The 21,076-nt window shown below is 39.5% G+C and overlaps 1 protein-coding gene across 12 annotated transcripts in view; it reads left to right on the top strand.

Moving 5' to 3' along the window:
- Positions 1-21,076, top strand: part of LOC136432814 (phosphofurin acidic cluster sorting protein 2-like) — a 48,787-nt gene that overhangs the window by 21,935 nt on the left and 5,776 nt on the right. For 3 of the 12 annotated variants that reach the window (XM_066424328.1, XM_066424327.1, XM_066424325.1), the window contains exons 5-24: positions 5,130-5,280; positions 6,018-6,197; positions 6,842-6,945; positions 9,102-9,188; positions 10,492-10,551; positions 11,116-11,279; positions 12,195-12,249; positions 13,030-13,083; positions 13,679-13,765; positions 14,111-14,230; positions 15,025-15,102; positions 15,795-15,878; positions 16,638-16,697; positions 17,623-17,727; positions 18,091-18,203; positions 18,497-18,651; positions 19,038-19,151; positions 19,732-19,877; positions 20,221-20,420; positions 20,938-21,015. In XM_066424328.1, coding sequence (XP_066280425.1) covers positions 5,130-5,280; positions 6,018-6,197; positions 6,842-6,945; positions 9,102-9,188; positions 10,492-10,551; positions 11,116-11,279; positions 12,195-12,249; positions 13,030-13,083; positions 13,679-13,765; positions 14,111-14,230; positions 15,025-15,102; positions 15,795-15,878; positions 16,638-16,697; positions 17,623-17,727; positions 18,091-18,203; positions 18,497-18,651; positions 19,038-19,151; positions 19,732-19,877; positions 20,221-20,420; positions 20,938-21,015 — 2,195 coding nt within the window. The remainder of the gene's footprint in view (positions 1-5,129; positions 5,281-6,017; positions 6,198-6,841; positions 6,946-9,101; positions 9,189-10,491; positions 10,552-11,115; positions 11,280-12,194; positions 12,250-13,029; positions 13,084-13,678; positions 13,766-14,110; positions 14,231-15,024; positions 15,103-15,794; positions 15,879-16,637; positions 16,698-17,622; positions 17,728-18,090; positions 18,204-18,496; positions 18,652-19,037; positions 19,152-19,731; positions 19,878-20,220; positions 20,421-20,937; positions 21,016-21,076) is intronic. The other 9 variants (XM_066424335.1, XM_066424337.1, XM_066424326.1 and 6 more) reach the window with 8 other exon arrangements.

The following is a 21,076-nucleotide window of genomic DNA, read 5'->3' as shown; positions in this document are numbered from 1 at the left end:
ATCTTCTTGAGAAAGTTTTCTTTCATTATGATTGTAAATGTAGAAATACTGGCTCCCAAGGTTAAGTTTCTCAACTATGGTCTTTGTCAGAATGTCATTTGTAGTCAAAGTCTTCTTTTGCTTTTAGAAAGATTACTGGTAAGTAGATTTCAAGGGCAAAAGCTTTCAGACTAAAACAGATTCCTGGCATGTTATTACATGCCGCTTGTTTTCAACTTCAGAGTCAAATTCAGTTAAAACTCAGCCTGCAGGAGTGAGAAATGTGATGACATTAGCTGAATGCCATTATACACTATCAATGTCAAACAACCCTTGCTGTTATCTTTAACTAACATGATTTGCCCAGAGGGTCCCCAAGGAAAATGTCTTATCATCCCCACACATTCAAGTTCTTCATATTATTTTCACACTCTCTGCTTGAGAAATAGACTCTGGGATTTTCTTTACTGAATGATTTTACATAATCTAGATAGTAGAGTTATAGGAAGGTTAAAAATTCTGTGACCTTGTTTTTATGTGCAAATCACTCAGCATTTGTGTCAGCGTTATGTTGCAGCAAGGGGATTGTGCATAGATAGATGCATGGATGTCCTTACTATGTCCTTGGTGCTGAAAATGCAGCTGAACAGAATAAGGTGCACTCCGCTGTCTGTAATATAATCCATAGCCCTCCTTCTCTCCTCTTCACAGACAAGACTCGGCTAGTCTCTAATTAGAAGATGAAACGGCAGGCCCAATCCTTGGAAATTACAACCTTGGGTCTCCTAAGCCACGGTCTGTCTCATTCATCAAAGAGTTGGGAACGTCTGCAATTCTGTGGATTGTTACTCCCCCCCCCCCCAACAAGATCAAATACAATCAATACAACTGTGTGCTTACAGAAATATGAAGCAGTACTGTAGTGCATGATGGCCCTGCTACTCTTTTAATGGATAACACAAAGGTATCTATAATGAAACAAAATTATAGTCAATTTCAGACCGCGTTTTCCAAATCCCTTGTCTATAATGGGCACATTAATTTTTTTAGAATCACAAGTAGTTCAAAAGAAGACTTTAGTGCTTTACGAATGCAATTTGTTTTCTAAACCTTTCCTGGAACACCCAGTTGTCAAAAATATTTCATACAAGCTACTACATTGTACCGGTATATGTTAGCTAGAGGAAGATACATGTATTAACATTTTGTTTTTACCAAGTAAATGACAGACAAATCTTAAGAAACAGTGATTTAACTTGATGTAGCCTTTAGCTCATAATTCTTGCATGCCATCTTACAAGAAATTTGACCTTAAGCAAAATGGATGTTGATTGATTTTTCACCCTTGACATATGTTCCAGACCATTATACACAAGCTCATACAATGTTTATGATGGATAGGCCTCAATATTAGTGTGCCGTCATCTGAAGCATCTATTACATAAAAGTATATGAGTAAAGAAACATCATATATCAATTTAATTAAGACAGCCCAGTGATCTGTGGAAGCTTTTCATTTTCAATTTCTAAGAAATCCTCATCCTCAAAGGACCGGGAGATGTTTTATGTGTGCCTGAAATTGATCGATGTTAAGAAAGCATAGTTCCTTGTTACAAGGTGAACCGCCTGCAAATTCAAGGTTATTGCTGTGTTGAGGATTTTATGAGATGAAAAAATACAGTGTGGTACATTTTTAGTATGTACTATTAATAATGACTCATTGTTTCTTTAGATTTGTTGTCCTAGATTTGTCGATTTGCAAAAAAAACAGTTTGTTAATGGCTTCCTCCAGCTAATATTATAGTGTATATTGTTTACTATTTCTGGTATATTATCTTTTTTTATTATTCTTTACTTCTAAAAACCTGATAGTCTTTCCCTGTAGCTACCAGTGATACAAAATTAATGTACAGTCAAACCTGTCTATAGCGGTCACTCAAGGGACTGGCCAAAACTGGCCGCTAAGGACAGGTGGCCGCAATGGAGAAAATGTTGATTAGTTGACCACGAGTGACACATGTTTTCAGGTACCCACTGAGATACATTTATTCACCGTACAATACACATGTAAACATTACATAGGTAAGGTACATTTTAGAAATTCGACTGTTGTTCTTTTACTTCTATTATGGGCTTGAAAAAAGAATTATTGTATCTGCCAACTCTAAAATCCATGGCTTGCTCGAGCTTCATGTCTGAACAGACCAGCATCGCCATACTCTACTCTTGATCCTTCGCGACTGACGCTGCCGGCACACGCGTCACCAACGAGTTTTAATCATATGAAACAAAGTCCTTCGCAGCAAAATGCCACCTAGTTAGTTAAGAACAAAATATATGTTGCTCAGTTGCCACTTACTGTTCGTTTTCGACCGTTTTCAAACATAAAATCGTGGCGACAATTTTCCTTAGTCTGTTGTTGTTTGCTTGTCATAATCGGCTTCTACCATTATGCTAATAGGGTAATGAGAGGAAGGTCGCTCTTTTGAGGGCTCTTTTTTTTTCAGAAAATTGCAATAGCCCAAATTTTACATCATAGTAATGTTATCCATATTTAATTTGAAGCTTTTGGTTAAGTAATTATCCTCAGTGATAGTTTGCAGCAAAATAAATTTAACACACTGTACCTCCGCAACAGTGGTGTCTTCCGATGACCTTTATGCTGCTCCGCCATTTTGAAAATCGTGTTTGGCCACATTTTCGGATGAATTTCCGGGGAAAACGGAAATATTGGGCCGACATTGAAACATTCTTGTTTTCTTTATTATTATCCTGTAAAGTTGAGTTCACATGAACTTGATAACTGCATTTAAAAAATGAAGATTTTGAACCCGGCGTGCGGTGGCGATGCGGCTTCTACCGGCGCACATTGACCGTACTCGGCAGTGTTACTGTACTCGCGGGACCGAAAATCGTCTGGCCGCGACCGCGTTGGACAGGTGGCCGCTATAGCCTAATTCTTAATGCTTATGTCAATGGGAAAAATCCAAGGGACCGACAAAAAGTGACCACTATGGGCAGGTGGCCGCTATGCAAAGGTGACCGCTAATACAGGTTTGACTGTACTTACAGAATGATTACAGATTTAGTTTGTTGGAACTACACTTGCAGTTGCATCATGATGTATTTTTATTTAATCTAAATCATTGACAAGTAAAAAGAGTATGGTAGCCTTTTCCTGATAAATAAGAAAGTTTGATTTATATTAGTTGCTCCTTTTCTTTTTTCTCAGCTTGTAACAGTAACTGCAAGTGCATTCAAATGCTTTACTTTCCAGTCTGCTAGGAAATGAAATGTGATAACAAGAAATCGTTCTACATTTACGAATCCCTCCACTGATAGACAACAGTTGCCTTTCAAGGGTATCGTATTACCTAACGTTATCAGGCAGTAATGTCCCGATCTATTACCCACCAATGTGTTTGATCAGAGAGGTGTGTAATAAGTACTGTAAAACATCTCTACGGTAGACTCTACCCATCCCTGGGGTCTATAATGTCATTAAGGAGTGATCATTGTCTGGGACACTTCCCACCAGTAAGTTCTAGGCAAACTTGGCCTGACTCATGAGAAAATTTGGACTTATATGACGAAACATCTGATCAAATTTTATCTAGTGTTGGTTGAGAAACTGTTACCCTGCTCATATGATGAAGCTGTAACAGTTGTTTTTTCCTCTGGGGTTAAATTGTAATCTAAAATGATTTTTGCTTTATACTTCCAGAATGGTAAATTTCCATGTGGGGTAGGGTTAGGGAAGAATGTTTACTAAGTTAATTGTATTCATGATAATGGCCAGAGCTGTATTCATCTCTGAACAGGTATCCTTTTTGGGCTGGCAATATTTTTCTTCTGATATTTTAATTTGTAAATCATCAGGTACACGCATGGTACTATCAGGAAGACTATAAAAAGCAAACCCTTGAACGGCTTCCACAAAATATTCAAATTAATGAAAACATAGTCCTTGGGAAATAAGCTGATTTGGTCGTCATTCTCGTGGTCCCTAAATTATCATCAACAGCTACAGTAACTTCAATTTTAGCTGAACATGCAATAAATTTTAAGAGAGACATTGATGAATTTTAGGCAATCCCATATTCAAATATCTTGTCCCCAAAGTACATTAAAGCATCATTAGAACTAGGTACTCTGTCATATGCATCATTTTGAAGTACATGTACATGTCCACCCTACTTATGAATGGTTCTAACAATGATAGCAAGGAGAACACAATACTTTGGGCCTCAACACTTTGTCACATTCATTTCCCACTTGAAAGGTCACTAGAGACAAACTGATGACAGTTGAAACCAACAGCTGCTTTAATGAGATAGCCGCATCCATACTTTGGAAAAGCAAATTTGAAAGGACATTCCAATGACAATGTCAGTCGTCCCACGTTTCATCGCCAACATTTCTGGCACTAGGAGTGAAAATGGGTGGTATAGCTCATCAGAAGTGGCAGTTTAAGAAAGGGGATCCATTGATTATGTGTCAGTGAAGACAGGGCCGTGGTTGGTAACGCGTTCGCAGTGTGTCCCAGAGGAGAGTGCCGTATCGTTAACGCTGCAGTCTTGGTTTGTCACCTTGCAAAATGTCTGTGCAGACAAATGACGGCTCGAAAACTTTAATTAATCATGTTGAAAGTACAAGCAAATGTAATGTCTCCCCTGTAGGACCTCTTTACTCAGATGTGCTCTAGTCTCCAATAATGTACATTCTGGTAACCTTTGACCTCCTAAGATGGATGAAATTCTGCATGCTTAGAGTGAGACTGCATAGATAGGACACAACACAGCATCAGACAAACATTTTTTTTTAAATTGTTCAAATTAAAGCAGTTAACATTAATAACAATGGTATTTTTTCATGAGGTTCACAAATTTTGCTGAATCCATACACATATACATAAACTGATAAAGGGTGGCCATTATACATGCCCCCTTTGAAGGACATTGGGATAGGGAAAATTTGGAGGTAGATGCATCTGTGGGGTAGAGTTTGGAATTCTCTATATAATATATATTGCAATGTAACAAACTGATAAACATTACCGGTAATGAGCAAAGTAAGGATTATTTTGAATTTTTCATACTACTTTGTCAGTAGACCTCCTCTCATGCCACCATACAAATTGTTTAACCCAGGTACTGCAGAGACCGATGGACAGTGACTTGAACATGTACAGCAAAGAGAGCAAGTCTCACGTCGCCGCCGTCAGAATCGTCGGCATGTCCAGTCAGCCAGTCGATCACGAGGAGGGCGCCACGGGCGGGAGGAGAAAAGCCGAGTCCACCGGTAAATGTGTTTCGTTGCTTCGTCACACAACTGTCAGACCATGTCAGTGTCTTGTTTTTGTGTTCACTTCACTTACCCTAAAATGTTCATACTTATTATACTGTATTGGGACGACAGTTTAAATTTGCATAGTATTCTATGCTCACAATTGTTTGAACCAGAATTGAACCCAAAATGCACCACTTTCAATCTTGTCTATCTCTCGTCGAGACAAGTTGAATCGGGGTGGGGTGGGGGGCTGGGTCCCCAGCAATCTTAGTTTCTATGTTGAGTTGCCATGTAAACTTTCAGAGTCAGCAGCTACTTTGTACAATCATGTATATTTTGTATCAGGGGCTCAGGACTAAGAAGCTGAAAAGATAAACTGATTGGAAAAAGATTGAAAATGTGGACCTGACAAAATTATCCTTCATGTTATCCTAAAACATACTATTAGACCCTCTGCAAACAAAGAATGTACAGATCTGACTAAGTCTAAGTTACTACTCAAAGTTGTAAAGCTGCATACTTGTAGACCTAATCTTCGTCTGTCATTTCTGTCAATCATACACTCAATGTACTTATTAATGTATCAACCAGTGTTCCAGCATTAAGATGTACTAACGCATGGCTGTAGATACTAGTTCTAGAAGACTTACTTTTACAATAAGAGGACCATGTAAGTCTGCAACGTTTGCCTGTCGAGTGCCGGAGTCAGCGGATATCGTACTTACGACCCAGAGTGGTCCGTTGTCTAGGTGAGCGCCGCTTCAGCCTCCTCACCCCCTCCGACTTGTACCAGCACTACATGTTGCGGAAGTCGGGGGGCGACCTGGCCACTCCCGACATCAGTAACTTCTGGGACAACGGACCCACCAATGACCCGATATCGGACGGGGACAATGGTGAACCCGACATGGATTCATCCTTTACGCTAGGTTGGTCGCAACCAAATCCCTGAGTAGCAGACATATTCATTATATACTATTAGATATATACCAGATTTACTAACAGTGTTTTTTTCTTCTTTTTTTCTTCCTATTTCCCTCTATCATCAACCTTGTTTCGTGATTATTTTTCTCCTTCTATGTTGTCTTGTTTGGGGAATGGTCCTGGCTTTGTTTGGGTGATTTTTTCCTCTTTCCTCTCATCTAAAATTATTATCTACCTTTTTAACTTCTCTGCAACATTTCTCACATCACACACAAAACTTTATACGTCTCCCTTGAATTACTGTACAATGGTAACTTGTATCTCACTTCACTTGTACTCTGTTTATTCGTTGCCTGTTATTTCCAAATTTTCCCCATGTTTTGTGACATGCTTTTGTTTGTGCACTGTCTTGTCGTTTACTGCTTGGTGCTTCTTTTGTTTTCAACGTCACGTTCATTCTTTTCCATGCATGTGCCATCCTCTGTTTTTGTACAAAATGTTTTTGTCTTGTCTTACATTTTTATCATTTTTGTCTTGTTCACCCTATCCACCCTCTGACCTTTATCCCTTTCACCTTTGCACCCTGTGCTCCCTTGCTGCCCTCTGACCTCCTACTTTGGTCTGTCATGTGTCTCTCACGATCTCGCAGCAGACAGATCGCCGGGCGAGGACAACGAGAGTGATGAAGACGACGAGTTCTTCTCCTCGGATCAGGAGGGGAGCGACAGCGAGGGGAACATCGGAGGAGCTCAGGTGAGAAGGACGTCTTTAACATGTCATTAAAGTTAGATATCTTTACACAATAAAACAGTTACATTGCATACTTGAGAAAAATGTGCAGAACTTCTGTGGTACTATTACTATAGACTAAATGCTAAACAGGCACTTGTTGAAAAAACTCAGTGCATCATGACAAACAGTCTATAAAACGGTCCTGTTTCCACCACATCAGCAAAAGAAAACGGTAAATACTTCGTTATAGATGCAATGTGGACTTTTTCCGGTAACTTTATTTCTTCTTCACAACACAAATTGTAAAAGAAGGAACCTGTAATTCACATCTGTACAGAAATATGTAAATCATAGAACAAACACTTTCCATGTCAGAGTGAAGATCTACCGTCCAATCCACTTGAAGCCTATAAGTTACCAAACTCTATTACCAAGTTACAAAACTAATTTGTAGTCCACAATGTACAGATACCTATAGAGAGATAACCCCAACCATACTGCATGCTAAGAAGAAGAATCTCCTATCTCCCTGTCCCAAAATGCCATTAAAAGATTATCATCTCAGTGGAAAGTGGCACCTGAGGTTTGACCCTGCCAGTCATAAGTATGGGTGGCGCAATTGAGGGAACATCATCTTGAAGATAACACCTTTTAAGATAACCATTAGTATTCTCAGCAAGTATGAAACTGTGGGTTACTAAGGGTCTCCTTTCATGCAGAGAGACTGCGCCACAGGGTAATAGGAAAACGTTTCAGAGCATCCCTCGAGGAACGAGTTTGAACTGCGATCCCACCAGCTTTTAAGATAAATGACAGTTTTTACACCATACATTGTTTCTTGTGTGCTATCAAAACAAGAGTCCCAGCAGAGCCAGATCCGCACAAACCCTTGTAAAATGTACCTTAATCTTGTATGAATTGCTGTGAGCATTTTCAACAATTTTATGGACTCGTGTAACCCATGCATGAAATCAGAAAGGGCGATCTAGTGTGCCCTTGAAATTGACCTCACAAGTTGACTAGGTGTTGCAAGAAGGCCACTCCAGGACAGCCATTACTTTTATATGGGACCCAAAGCTACGGAGACTATAAATAAAGATTTACGGGTAGAAACAAATTAAAGGGACCTAGGTGTTAAGTGTATGATAACAAGAGACTTAATGCTCCTCTTTTAGCATGTTACTTGCAGCACACTCAGTGTCAAGTGTTCTGAGTCACAGATTACACGTACATACATGTACATAGCAGAACATCATCTGTGTGCCCATGGCTTTGGAGGCTTAAGTACACACAGATGGATGCAGAATAGCAATCTCAGACGACTTATACTGGGGGGGCCTACGATGGGCAATGGCTAGCTTTCTACATCAATCCCTTCTACTGTACTAGCCCGCACTACATGTATATGGGGAAAGCTTTATGCTTGCCTTTTTTGGCAATTGTGATAATCCTGTAAGCATGATTTTGCAGATAATGATATACTATAAAAGAATTGAAATGTAAATGACTAGAAAACAAAGAGTTGTTGCTTCATGGCACAGATAATGTTTCTGATTTTGCAAAGTACCCATTCTTCCCTTATTACATCCAGATTAGATCTGGTACAGGTCTCCCCAAATACTGCAAAAATAAAACCACTGCAAATAATTTAAGATATACAGTTAACCATCATCAGCTCTATATCTATGGCATGTACACCTTAAATAACTCTGGAAAATTGGGAGCTTAAAAAAGAAAGATCCCTATCATTGCAAAGCCTGGCTGTACGACCAATGGCAACAATTATGTAAAGTGTTCTGTAGGTGGGATGATGGTAACAACACTAAACAAAACAGTATTATCTTGTTTTTGTGAAACATCATTGCTGACAGCTACAATTCTAGATCTATACTGACTGAATGGAACGTCTTTTGGCTCTGAAAGAGAAGTGGTCCGGAAAAGGGGTATTGTTACTGGTAAAGCATCTCGATGAAGGGATGCCATACTGCAGACAGATTATATGTATTGTATATGATATATATAAACTGCAGGATGGAAGTTATTTTTGTGTAATCAACCTCATTTACACTGTCTAGTGTTTTAGACGTACATGTACATAATGAGTGAGAAATGTACTGACTGCTATACATGGTTCACAATTTAAAAAAATTAATGTATTTTTCTTCTTCTTACGTTAGGACCTCCTCGACGAAGATGCGGAAAACATCCGAGGAAAGAAATCTGGTCGCAGAAAAGTGAGGCCTACGCTGAGTAGGGTAAGTGCTGTGAGTCTCTCTGATTTAAAATTCTTAATATCTTAACAAAAAAAAAAACAAAGGTTAGAACCTATCCATACCAGGCTATTTTTGCATTATAAACAAGCATGATATTGTAGATTGTAGAGGAGGTCAAAATCAATCTACCTCCAAAACAAAAGCAAATAGTAACATTCTCATGAAAATGCATAATCTCAAAAACACTGTAAACCAATACATGTATATTTAACACTTGAATGTGCAAACTGTCACATAAAATTCATCACGGCAAAGTTTTGAACAGTAATATATCAGATGGGTTTCAAATCAGATAGAAACGCTCCACTTCTGTCATTTACGTAACTATTTAAGTTCCTGTAACCTGCTACCAAACACCATCTCTCAACATTTTGCATCTAAAACAGCACCCCAGGTCCCCTTGCATCTCAGCTTGATACTTTAAGCCTGCTCTTTAATGGTCCTATCAAGATCTGGCTTTTCAACTCGCTGCGTGCGTTTGAATAGCGACGCCTCGGGGGAAATGTGCGTAATCCGTGATGACTACTGAGGAGCCTAAACTGTCAGATCTGATTATAGTCGGGACACTAATTGGCTTTTTTCTGCCGTACGCGCAGTATGGGTGTTAGAAGTATAACGACCTGGAAGTAACATGATTTCTGTAGAATTTGCGGCAGTTAGGTAGAACACACTGTTGGACAGCTTTTATCTCTTACAAAATAGTACAATTTTAACGTTCTTCCCTTCCCTGCTGGTGTAATACAGCTACAAAAGGATTATGCACAAACAATTTTTTTGGGTTCAAACTAACATTCAGTTTCCCATAGACTGAGAGGAATAAATCGTGTCACTGTGACAGTTTTTTTGTCTTTTGATAAGTAATACATATTCTGTGGCTATGCCATGGTTTGCTGTTCTCACTGTATGGAAAAGATCTTTAGGAATCCAGAACCTTTTATTAGAAGCCTGTATAGCTGGATGCAGATGACCACTCTGCATTTAAATGGCAACAATATCACACCTTCTTCCTCTCTTACACAGTTGTAAAAGAAAAACTGAGTTCAGAATTGAAAATAACCAAATGTACATGACATTATGTACATTTTGATCTACATTGTACATTGTATGCATGTGCAATTTCAGCCACCTACAATATACCAGTCATGGGAAATCATTTTTGAACAGCACTCATATTTGAAAACATATAAGACTTAATGTTCTATAAATCTTTATAAATCTAACCTTTATTGGGATATGGAGCATCTGTTGTGAATCGTCAGTTTTAACAAGTATCTTTTACCATGTCTTGTTGCAGCAAAGAAACTTCAAACAGAAGTTCATTGCTCTGCTGAAGAAGTTCAAGGTTCCAGAGGAGGTATGTTTTCCTTGAAGCTGCAATACAGTTATCTTTTATGATTTTTTACAGAAATGTAGTTTTTCACTTGCCTTTTTAAGCAGGGGCAATCCCTGCAACTGCACTTTTGAAATCTGTGCTATGCATCTTCACCTTGTACATGTGTACTTCAAAGTTTTGACTTTTGTGTAAACAAGTAAGATACATAAGCCAAATTTTCAACTCACACTTGGGCCTTCATCAAGAAATTCAAAAACTGACCCTATGCCAAACTGTCTGTTGAAATTTTAGATTTTTTACAGATGAACCTTGTCATTGTTTCTGTAAAGAAATGTTTAAGGATAGAATGCCTCTTTACTAATACCTTCTATGTTTGTTTGTTCTTTGCAAAAGTCGTTGCCTACATGTAGCTGGTAAATCATCTCAACACATTTCAGAATCTCCAGTTTTGTGCCTCAAGTACTCTGGGAAGGACCCATACTCACACTGATAAGCATGTTGGGTTCTTTAGCACGCGTATGGTGTGGACCTAGGTCTTTACTTTCCATCCGAGGAGGACATCCCTAACATATCTTTCCTGAACAGGTGTTGGACTCAGAAGCAGACCAGTATGCAGAGCAGGAGGGCCACGCCCGTGACATTGATGAGGAGCTGGACCTGTACAACATTGATGACCTGGACTTGAGCGACAGTGGGCAGGAGATAGATGACAACACCTCCATCATCTCAACACCCAAACCTAGCCTCAGGTTAGTAGGGCACAGATTCAAGTTTCAGCAACCAAACCTAGACTCATGTGGGTAAGGCACAGATTCATGTCTCAGCAGCCAAACCTAGCCTCACATGGGTAGGGCACAGATTCAAATCTTAGCAGCCAAACCTAGCCTCGCATGGGTAGGGCACGGATTCAAATCTTAGCAGCCAAACCTAGCCTCACATGGGTAGGGCACAGATTCAAATCTTAACAGCCAAACCTAGCCTCACATGAGTATGGCACAGATTCAAGTCTCAGCAGCCAAACCTAGCCTCACATGGGTAGGGCACAGATTCAAATCTTAGCAGCCAAACCTAGCCTCACATGGGTAGGGCACAGATTCATGTCTCAGCAGCCAAACCTAGCCTCACATGGGTAGGGCACAGATTCAAATCTTAACAGCCAAACCTAGCCTCACATGAGTATGGCACAGATTCAAGTCTCAGCAGCCAAACCTAGCCTCACATGAGTATGGCACAGATTCAAGTCTCAGCAGCCAAACCTAGCCTCACATGAGTATGGCACAGATTCCTAGCCTCAAATGGGTAGGGCACAGATTCAAGTCTCAGCAGCCAAACTTACATGTAGCCTCATGTGTGTAGGACACAGATTCAAGATTCAACACTCAAACCTACACATTGCCTCAGGGTATTTTGGCATAGAATCAAATTTCAAAACCCAAACCTATCCTTAGATTGGTAGGGACTTTTTGATATATTATACTAAACATTGACATACATTTTATTTATATTCTTGTATCATTTTATGTTCTTTATCAAACAATACAGTTTTAGTGCATGAATAGGCTTCTTACAATTAAAGTTTAAAATGTTTTAGTCATTATGCTTAATCAGGCGTGTAAAGCTATATATTGTATCTCTATTTTATTGTTCCTTCCATTTTTTTTCAGACCCTTCTTCTCACAAGGTGTGCACACCATTTCACAAGAAATTCCCCAGACTCAGGTGAGCAGACAGGTGCTGTGTACAGAAGACTAGTGAATCGATAGGTTGTTTGGGTTCCAAGATAGCTTCAAGAAAATTGTAGGAAAATGTTGCAGGTCAGATAGGTTATTTTCGAACCTGCAAGTTTCTCTTAAAGGTGTTTCTCCCATGATATGATGATGTTTTTAAAGTGTGGAATTTATTTGGATTTATTTCACTCAATGTTGATTTGACTGAAATGGTCTGTACAGACCAGCTGCAACCAAAAATAAGGAAACAACAGCTTTAAGGTTGATGCTCGCAAATTGTGAATTCTGAAGTACCATGACTGTATACATGTTACATGGAAGTGAAACATCTTGATATGTAAAGCTCTGAATTTCAGTTCTGAAGGCATTTGTGCTTGAAATTATCTGCTTGTTCATTTCAAAGAGTTCACTTGTTCGTTTCATAGATATTGCAAAGATGATAATACTGAAGACATGGCTCACATCTAAATGAGCATGTATGTCACAATTATGTTGATACACCCTAACTTGTGGTATTAAAAGATCTATCTTGCATACAAATGTACATGTATGTAACAAACATCCTGCCACTGACCTAAGAATTTGGCAAGGGTAAAAAAACAACAACATTTTGTTACCTTTCCTTATTCAAATGCATGTTTTGTTCACATTTGCTTGTTAGTTACGTAACTGTTTAATTTTGAGTTAACAGTAAAGGATTAATAAACATTCGGAATGGCTATATGAGACAGTACATTGTTACTAACTATTACTGATGGGTCCTCTACTACAGGTGATGAACATAAGTGATGACCTTGGTCTGAGACCTGAGACAGAGGGCCTACAGGTACTGACTCACCCTACTCTGGTCTATCCCCTACACCTCGACCCTTGCCCATCATACACACACATACATGTACACACAACCACTTGCAACAGCAGCATGTTGATGTGCAGTAATTGTCTTGTAACTGACTTTCTTAGGCTACTGAACAGTGATAGACAAAGAAAGTTGTGTTTTTGGTAATTACCTCAGAGGTGGAGCCTGCTTTTTTGGTAATAAAGAATTCCATTTGTCATGGAATAGTCGTCACATCTTTATGCACATATTACTTGAATTTTCTTTTGTACATCTTTCCTTTTACTTTCTTTTTCCAACTCACTGCAAAATGAAGTGAGGTTAATCAGGTTCTATACTGTGTCAGAATCACCCGATACCTTTGTTGTTCAATAGCACAAAAGTGCTGTGGTACGCTACTATCTTTTTTTAACTCGTGTATACATTGGAGCATAAAACAAGGTTTTATAATGTAATTGTGTAAGCAGATGCAGCGTAACTATTAGTATGTCACCTGGTACAAGGAACTATTCCATCAGCTTAGTTACTGTATGCGTTTTGCCAAATAGTTTTCACAGTTGTGATGATTGTGTGTTGTTGACAGGACCCATCAGGAGACTTGGACAGCCACTCTGACATGGGGAGTCCAGCACGAGACAAGAAGATCTCACAGAAGTCATTGTCACCACAGGTATGTCTTTGGTTTCTTCCTGTATATAAATGCAGGTGTAGTCTGGTAACAATCACTGACATGCTTAGTATCTAAAGCATAACTGTGATTATACAAGATACATAATCATCATCTGATTCACTGGATTCTGTTCCCACAATCGTTTTAACACCTGTAGTTGCATACATTCTTTCTTTCCAAAAGGTTTTCCACTGTGCCTTGCATCTTGAAAAATCCTTTAGCTCTAGGAGTTATCTTGCTGTTCTAAGAGGACTTGTGTTTGAGGTTTGTCTTCATTGTGCTTAGCAGTACAGTTTTGTCCTTATTATTGTGTAATCATTATTGCCTTCTCTCAACAATCATCAGGCTAAAGAGAGGCCGTCCAGTGCCAGCAGAGAACGCAGCATCTCCATGAGGGAGAAGAAAGTCACCTCCAAAGACACGGCCAGAGAGAGAAGAAACAGTACAGGACTACCTGAAGCACAGGTTTGTATTATAACCATGCTGCTGTAGTAGTGCTGAGCTACTGTAGATTTTATTCAGTCTGTAAAACTTTGTTTCATCCCACATACAAAATCAACCCGACACTCTTTAAGATAAAGTGTGTTACTCTTTGCACACAAACTTTAGTCTGGTTTTCATCCTATTCTAGCTCTTGTCCTCCCCTGCCAAATACAAATGTTGTCTGGCCCCAGTCCCCTTTAAATGTTTCACCCTTATGTCCTTGATTTTTTGGGAGTTGAAGATTTCTTAATTCAACTTGGAAATGGCTGTTTGAACCCTGTTACCATGCATTTACAGAGGGCATGGTGACTCTGCACCAATCAGAGCTCTTGCATACATTCTAGGCAAATGTTTAAATACCAGTTGTTCCTCTATCAACAGGTACCAGACTTATCAGCATGGGAGCGATCCTACGAGCAGCCCGGAGCTAGATTAGGACAGGCGCCAGGCTGCACATACTTACCTTTGCTTCTTGATTTCAAATAGCCCCCAGTGATGGGGTTTAGAGATGGCCCCTGATCGACCAGATGTGAGTAGGACCTCCAGCAGACAGGCCAGTAGGACACATATGGGACATAGAAGTAGATTCCTCTCCCTAGATAGTCATGCTTCAAGTAGATAGATAAAGGTGTTGGTAAAGCCCCAGATTTATGGTGAAACTCCTCCGTGTGTGGTACTCACATTACATTGTGTGATATATATAGCTCAGCATATAAACAATCTCTTACATTGCTCTTATATCATGTTTTCTGTTTGTTTTTGTGTGCTCACGACAGGGTGGGAGGAGAGACATGTATGCCAGGAAATTTTCCTGTCCTCCACAGAACTTGTCCTCCTTGGGTGTGGTAAACGAGGTATATCCGTTAACAGTAACAGTTTGGGTGGCGGGTGCTGTCTTTACATGGACCAGTTGGTCTACACTGTTGCTTATTGTGTTGCTTTCACAAAGTCCTTTCTTCTTCACTTCAGGTGAAAATGAATATGTACTCTAGATCGGTTCATGTCGTATCATAAATGTATTGAAATTAACCATATGATTTTATATGACATTGTGTATGACTAGATTAAGCCACCATTTCATTTCCCTACTTGATCACGCTTTCCTCCTTTTGTCCTCACTTCATGTTTATTTAACACTCTACTCAAGTTATCTCTTCACTTATTCATTGTGTTCAGTTGTTGATTCATTGTTATATTTTCGTACGGTATTTTGTTTTTCACCCATTCATTGTTACATCATCTAATCTATCTAATAACTTAAGCATGTCTCTAGACTACAGCACTCTACAATGGGGTGTTTACATGTGATGTCACAATTGCCATGGTGGTTGGTTGATGGTGGAAGAGTCAAACCTAAAAGTTTGCATGTGTATGATGTCACAATTGTGTGCCTAATTACATAAACAAAATGATTCAAATTCACCTGGCAACTTCTAGGATTAGTCATCCAACATGGCAGACCATACTGTCTTTGTTAAGTGAGTGCTATCACCTTATACGAACATGTCATCCTCTGTTGTTGTCCCTGTCCCTCTTCTTGAAATAGCAAGCAGAAGTCCGCAACATCACAGACTCAAGAAAGATGTCTGCTCCAACCCACCTGATATCTAACCCTTCTCAGTATGAAAAGGTAGAAACCTCCGCAAAGAACACAACACTACGTCAAGAAGCGTTCCTCATATATTGTCTTTTCAGTTACTAGTAAAGGTTCAAAGGGTGTCTTCTTTCTAATTTGTCTGTGCCTTTTACAAAAGTCCTTTCTTTATCTACACTTACATACTATCATGTACCTGTGTTAGCTTTAGCCTTTCTGTGTCTGCTTAGCAATTGTTATTTCCCACAAGATGCATGTACGAGTTCTCAAGACTTTTTATTCATCCTGTCATTCAAGCTGTCACTCAAAGGTGTATATTGGAAAATAGCCTTGTTTCAAAGATGTAAATGATTCAGGCGATAGGCACGGACATGACTCGATGGTTCAGCTTTTGTGTGCCAAGATCTTAGTTTAAAGAAGTAAATTTTATGAATGACATCTACACTGCTGCTAAGCTGAGGTCATGGCAACAGCATAGATTAAAAAAAACTGTCACTGATATTCGCATAATCAAAACAAAATATTTCACCTTTGGTGATGGTCAACATGACAAGAAAAAAATACAGAATGTGGGAAAATTTGTTGTGAGTTAGCCTTGAATGTACTTGACAGTATGACACCAGTGTGGTAGAGTGTAGTTAGAAAGTCATACTAGGCTACCACACTACATTTTGTGTATACCATACTGTATTATTATTCTTGTTACATAGTTAATTTAGGCATTATATTTTGAGTCTGCAGCTAATATAATCCATAAGATTTATTTTCTGTGGCCTAACTGACGTTTGCTTGCAGAGTACGGTCAGGAAGACCAAGTCAGGCCCAGGAGTGCTGGACCAGGTCAGATGGGGCACGGTAAATGTTCAACACATGGAGCTGGTGCATTACAACATGTTTAAAAGTCCTCTCCTTTTGCTATGCAACATTTCCATCATTAGAGCTATCCTGTTGTAGACAATTCCCTCCAAACAGATTGCACAATGAAAAAGAGAACAAATCCCAAAGCCTTTCATATGCAGGGAAACAGTTTAAACATTTTTATACCTTATACTGCAACAAAAGTAAGCTAGATTTAGACAGTCTTCATCAAGGGAACATAATGATATATAGAAAGAGGAGAGACTTTTTTGCAGTCACTGGTTATGCTAACAACAGAGTTGCTGGTTCCACTAACTTACAGAACAGCATGTTGGAGAGAGTTTCTTTCACTGTGGTTTTCTGTTGAAAGCTTATATGGTGAACTTAACATACAGGTTACAGTTAATTTCATTCCTAGATATAGGGAGGAAAATATAGGCAAGTCGCACTGGTGAATGGTGGAGGGGATCTTGCCAGCCTCCTGTACATAAATGTTTCTACATTTTCTCTCACTATTATTGCTGAATGTGCAGTTCATTTTCAGCAGGCAGAACCATGTTTAAGACCCTGTCACATTTGTCATACAATAACAGTTGCAGATTCAAAATTCAGCTGAGACAGAAAAGTCTTGATAGGTTTTCTTTCAAAAGTACATAAAAAACCCTATGACAACAAAATTGTACAATGTGACTGAGCCTTAAGCCACATACTGACCGAGCCTTAAACCTTATACTGACTTGGTGCACACATCTAGTTGGTGTTTTTTTCCACAGATTAATGAACTAATATCTTATGTACTGATTTGTGATGCCAAAGCACCTTTCATTTGCTTACGCCACATTCACACTGCAAGGTTCCACTCAAAGAACAGTAGCTTGGTTCTGTCAGGAGATTTGAAATTTGCCTGATTTTTTCCGTCCAGGTTCCACACAAGTCGCTGTACGACCAGCTAGCACACATCATCCCCTCTGATGAGCACCTTCCTGACAGTGTGGTGCTGGTCAACACAGCAGAGTGGCAGGCACAGGTAATTAGATATGCAGATTTATTCCCATTCATTTTAAAGGGAAGATTTTTTACTCCCACACGCTTCTTAAAAAAAAAAATTCATTCTTCCTTTGTTTTTTAGGCAATTTTCAAACACTTTTGCTGCATAGCAGATGAGTGCTCTCTAATGATAAAAACATGGATAAATTGATCTGACTAATTGATTGATTGCTTAAATGATAAATTAAATGAAGGAGTTGGGTAAATGGTTGGATGGATGGATGGATGGATGGATGGATGGATGGATGGATGGATAGAAATATTTGCAACATGTTATATTCATGGAAGGTTCAGAGTTACAGTTCAAGTTAAGCATACATTATCTGCCCCCCTCCCCCTCCAGACCCAACTTCTAGCCCAGAAGCTCCAGGAGCTGCACCACCGAGTGGTGTGTACGTCCTCACAGGCTGACGTCAACGCTACCTTCTCATTCCTGGTGGCCAAGATACAGAAGTTGTGAGTCTGACTTCACGTACATGTATCTTTCAGACAGCATCACATTTTTTCCTGTCCCCCTTATTGTTTGGGACCCCATGTTGTTGCTTTTTTATGTTAAATCTAAGTCATTCTAAGCTTTCAGAAATATATTTCCATCAATTTCAATTTTTTTGGACAGACGAGGTGAAATGTTTTCCCATCCCAGAAAGTATATTTCCATCCTGGATGGAGGGATGGGTCCTTAAGACCAACTTGGAAAATACAGCTTCTCTTAAATAAATCGCATCTAACATGACCTGTCATGTCCTCAGCTGTAACTTCAACTCCCAGCAGCCCACGCCCATCAGAGTGGTGCTGGTTGGTGGAGAGAGTTACGTCCACGCCATCCTCAGGCCGTACGTCGACCAGTTCTCACAGAAGCCGCCCGACTGGCAGAACCACATCAAGTTCTACATCGTCCCTCTAGGTAAAACAGCACATGCTTTTTTCAGAACTTTTCATTTTCCATTGTGTACACCATTCTATACCATTTACCAGCATGTTCTATAAGTTTCTATCTGAATTTGATCTTGGAATCAGTCAGTCTCATTACATAACCAAAGTAATTATAGACACATGTACTCACAGTGGTACTTCTACATACTTAAGTTTATACATTTATGATATATTTCTGGAAGCAAAAAGAATTTAAAGTGCATGCTGAATGGAAGCAAAGGTGGAGTAGATGTTACTAATGCATAGCAATTATGTCTTTCATCAAATGATCTTTGTAAAAATCTTTGACCTCTTGTTACATGTAGATATTAAGTAATTATATTAAACTCAGTATTCCTTCCCACACACATATTTCAGGAGGCCATGTCCTTGCCAGGTACCTTGCTTCAATAGACAGCAAGTATAACGCCACCTTCAACGACCAGACGTGGAAAGAGGCCTTTGAAAAGCCTGACTCGTCATCACAGCTAGGTAAGTCGCTCAAATTTAATTAAGCACATTTTGTACATGTACAAACTGGAGAAAAACTAAGTTAATTACACTCAGTATAAAAAAGTGGTAGACATCTTTCAGTTGTTAGAGACTAGCAAAAGGGTTATTTTCTCAGACACACATCGGTATATGGTTTGTTAGCAGTATGACATGTAGACATTATACTGTACTCATGTTTGACCCTTCCTTGCAGGTGCACATGGTTTGATTCCATTACATTTGTGCTTCATGAAAAGATACTGAGTGAAAGATTGGTGTAAGGAATGTAGCAGGTTATGATGGGGCAACTCCTGAAATATCAACAGGGAATATAGTGTATGGATTCAACTTTTACCATATTTGTATTTTCACATACATACATGTACAACTATGTCTACGTGTAACTCTCAGTTCAGTTCATTTTTATCTTTGAACATTGAAACATTTGTGTTAGCACTGACTTGCATGTACATGTTTGTGCTGAATGTACTAGTAACTCCAGGGTATCAGCCACTTTGTATAGAGACCAAACTGTTCTACCATTGATTTATATCATGTATGTCCACCATGCATGTTCCAGACTACCAGGATGTGATAGGGAAGATCAGTTCCTTTGTCCTGTCGGCTAACGTGACCCACCAGCTGCCCATCGCCGAGGCCATGCTCACCTACAAGGCCAAGGTCACCGACGAGGAGTCCACACAGACCTTCATACCGTTTGTTGGGGTAAACCATTCTTGACTTATCAAGGGGGTGATGTACCCTATCTTTATCTTGTTACAGTAACTTCAAATAACATTACAGACTGGGATGACAGTCAACATATCAGATCGTCCAGCGCAAGAGTTTTATTGAACATTGATATCAGCAGCAAAATTCAGTCGAACAAACAGAATAGAATAAATGATATGATAAAAAACCACTGTCCTGCGAATGATGTTGGAAATCCGCATGAGAACACTGCACCAAAATATACAAATGTAGCTCCAAAAGAATCCTATAGTGTACTATCTTGACATTTCTTAACCAAATGGTTTTCACTTACCATTACATGTTTGTGTTTTTTTAGGATGTAAGAGTTGGCAGCAGCGAGTCAGCGAACCTGTCGGTGTCGGTGGACATGGACGATGGTGTGTCCGGCTCTCCGCAGGTCGCATCCGGCCAGACGGCGACGCCCACCTCCACCTCGCAACAGGCCATCAAGGACATGAAGGAGACAGCAACGCCCCCTACCACTGCTTCGGGAAGTCCAGGCCAGTTGCCACAGAGGTTTGTTAGACTGATGTACATGTGTCCATCCATCAAAGTTATCACTTTCCATTGTTTTCTGTCCTTAACTTTTGATGCATGCTGGTAAAAAAAAAGAAGCTTTAAGTGTGATTATTTGATCTAATCATACGCATGAACTCATAGCTATATAGCTATAATCTGTAAAAGATGCTGAAAGTTAATTCAACAAACATGTGAACATACAAAGAATTGTGCATGTACATTAAGTATGACCAGTGAAGTGCAAGCACTTCTAGTAACACATTAAACCATGTTTTTGAAGGTTTCTGTTGAAAAGTGATGAGATATCTCTAAGACTACATACATAAAACATTTCCTGCTATTTACAAAAAAATCACTTGAACGTGTTCACCATGTTCACCATGTCAATTGAAGTGACTAAAAGTGCTTACATAACACTGGTTCCCTTTCCCATGCACTACAACATGCTGATTGGCTTTAACAATCTCACGCTTGTGCCTTGCGTAGTAAGTTTATGCCCTACTGATTTTTACAGCGAGAACACACAGGTACAGCTGACAGATGCGTCGTCAGGTGCCGTGCCCAAAGCTAAGGCACTGGCCATGTACATAAGGTTTGTGTGACATGTGCTCCTGCACTTTATCATGGGAGCAAGGAAGGTGTGCGGTGGTGTC

This window comes from Branchiostoma lanceolatum, chromosome 4 (genome assembly GCF_035083965.1).
Source record: "Branchiostoma lanceolatum isolate klBraLanc5 chromosome 4, klBraLanc5.hap2, whole genome shotgun sequence".
Taxonomy (NCBI): domain Eukaryota; kingdom Metazoa; phylum Chordata; class Leptocardii; order Amphioxiformes; family Branchiostomatidae; genus Branchiostoma; species Branchiostoma lanceolatum.
The sequence above is the reverse complement of the archived record's forward strand: the minus strand, read 5'-3'. Positions and strand labels throughout refer to the sequence as shown.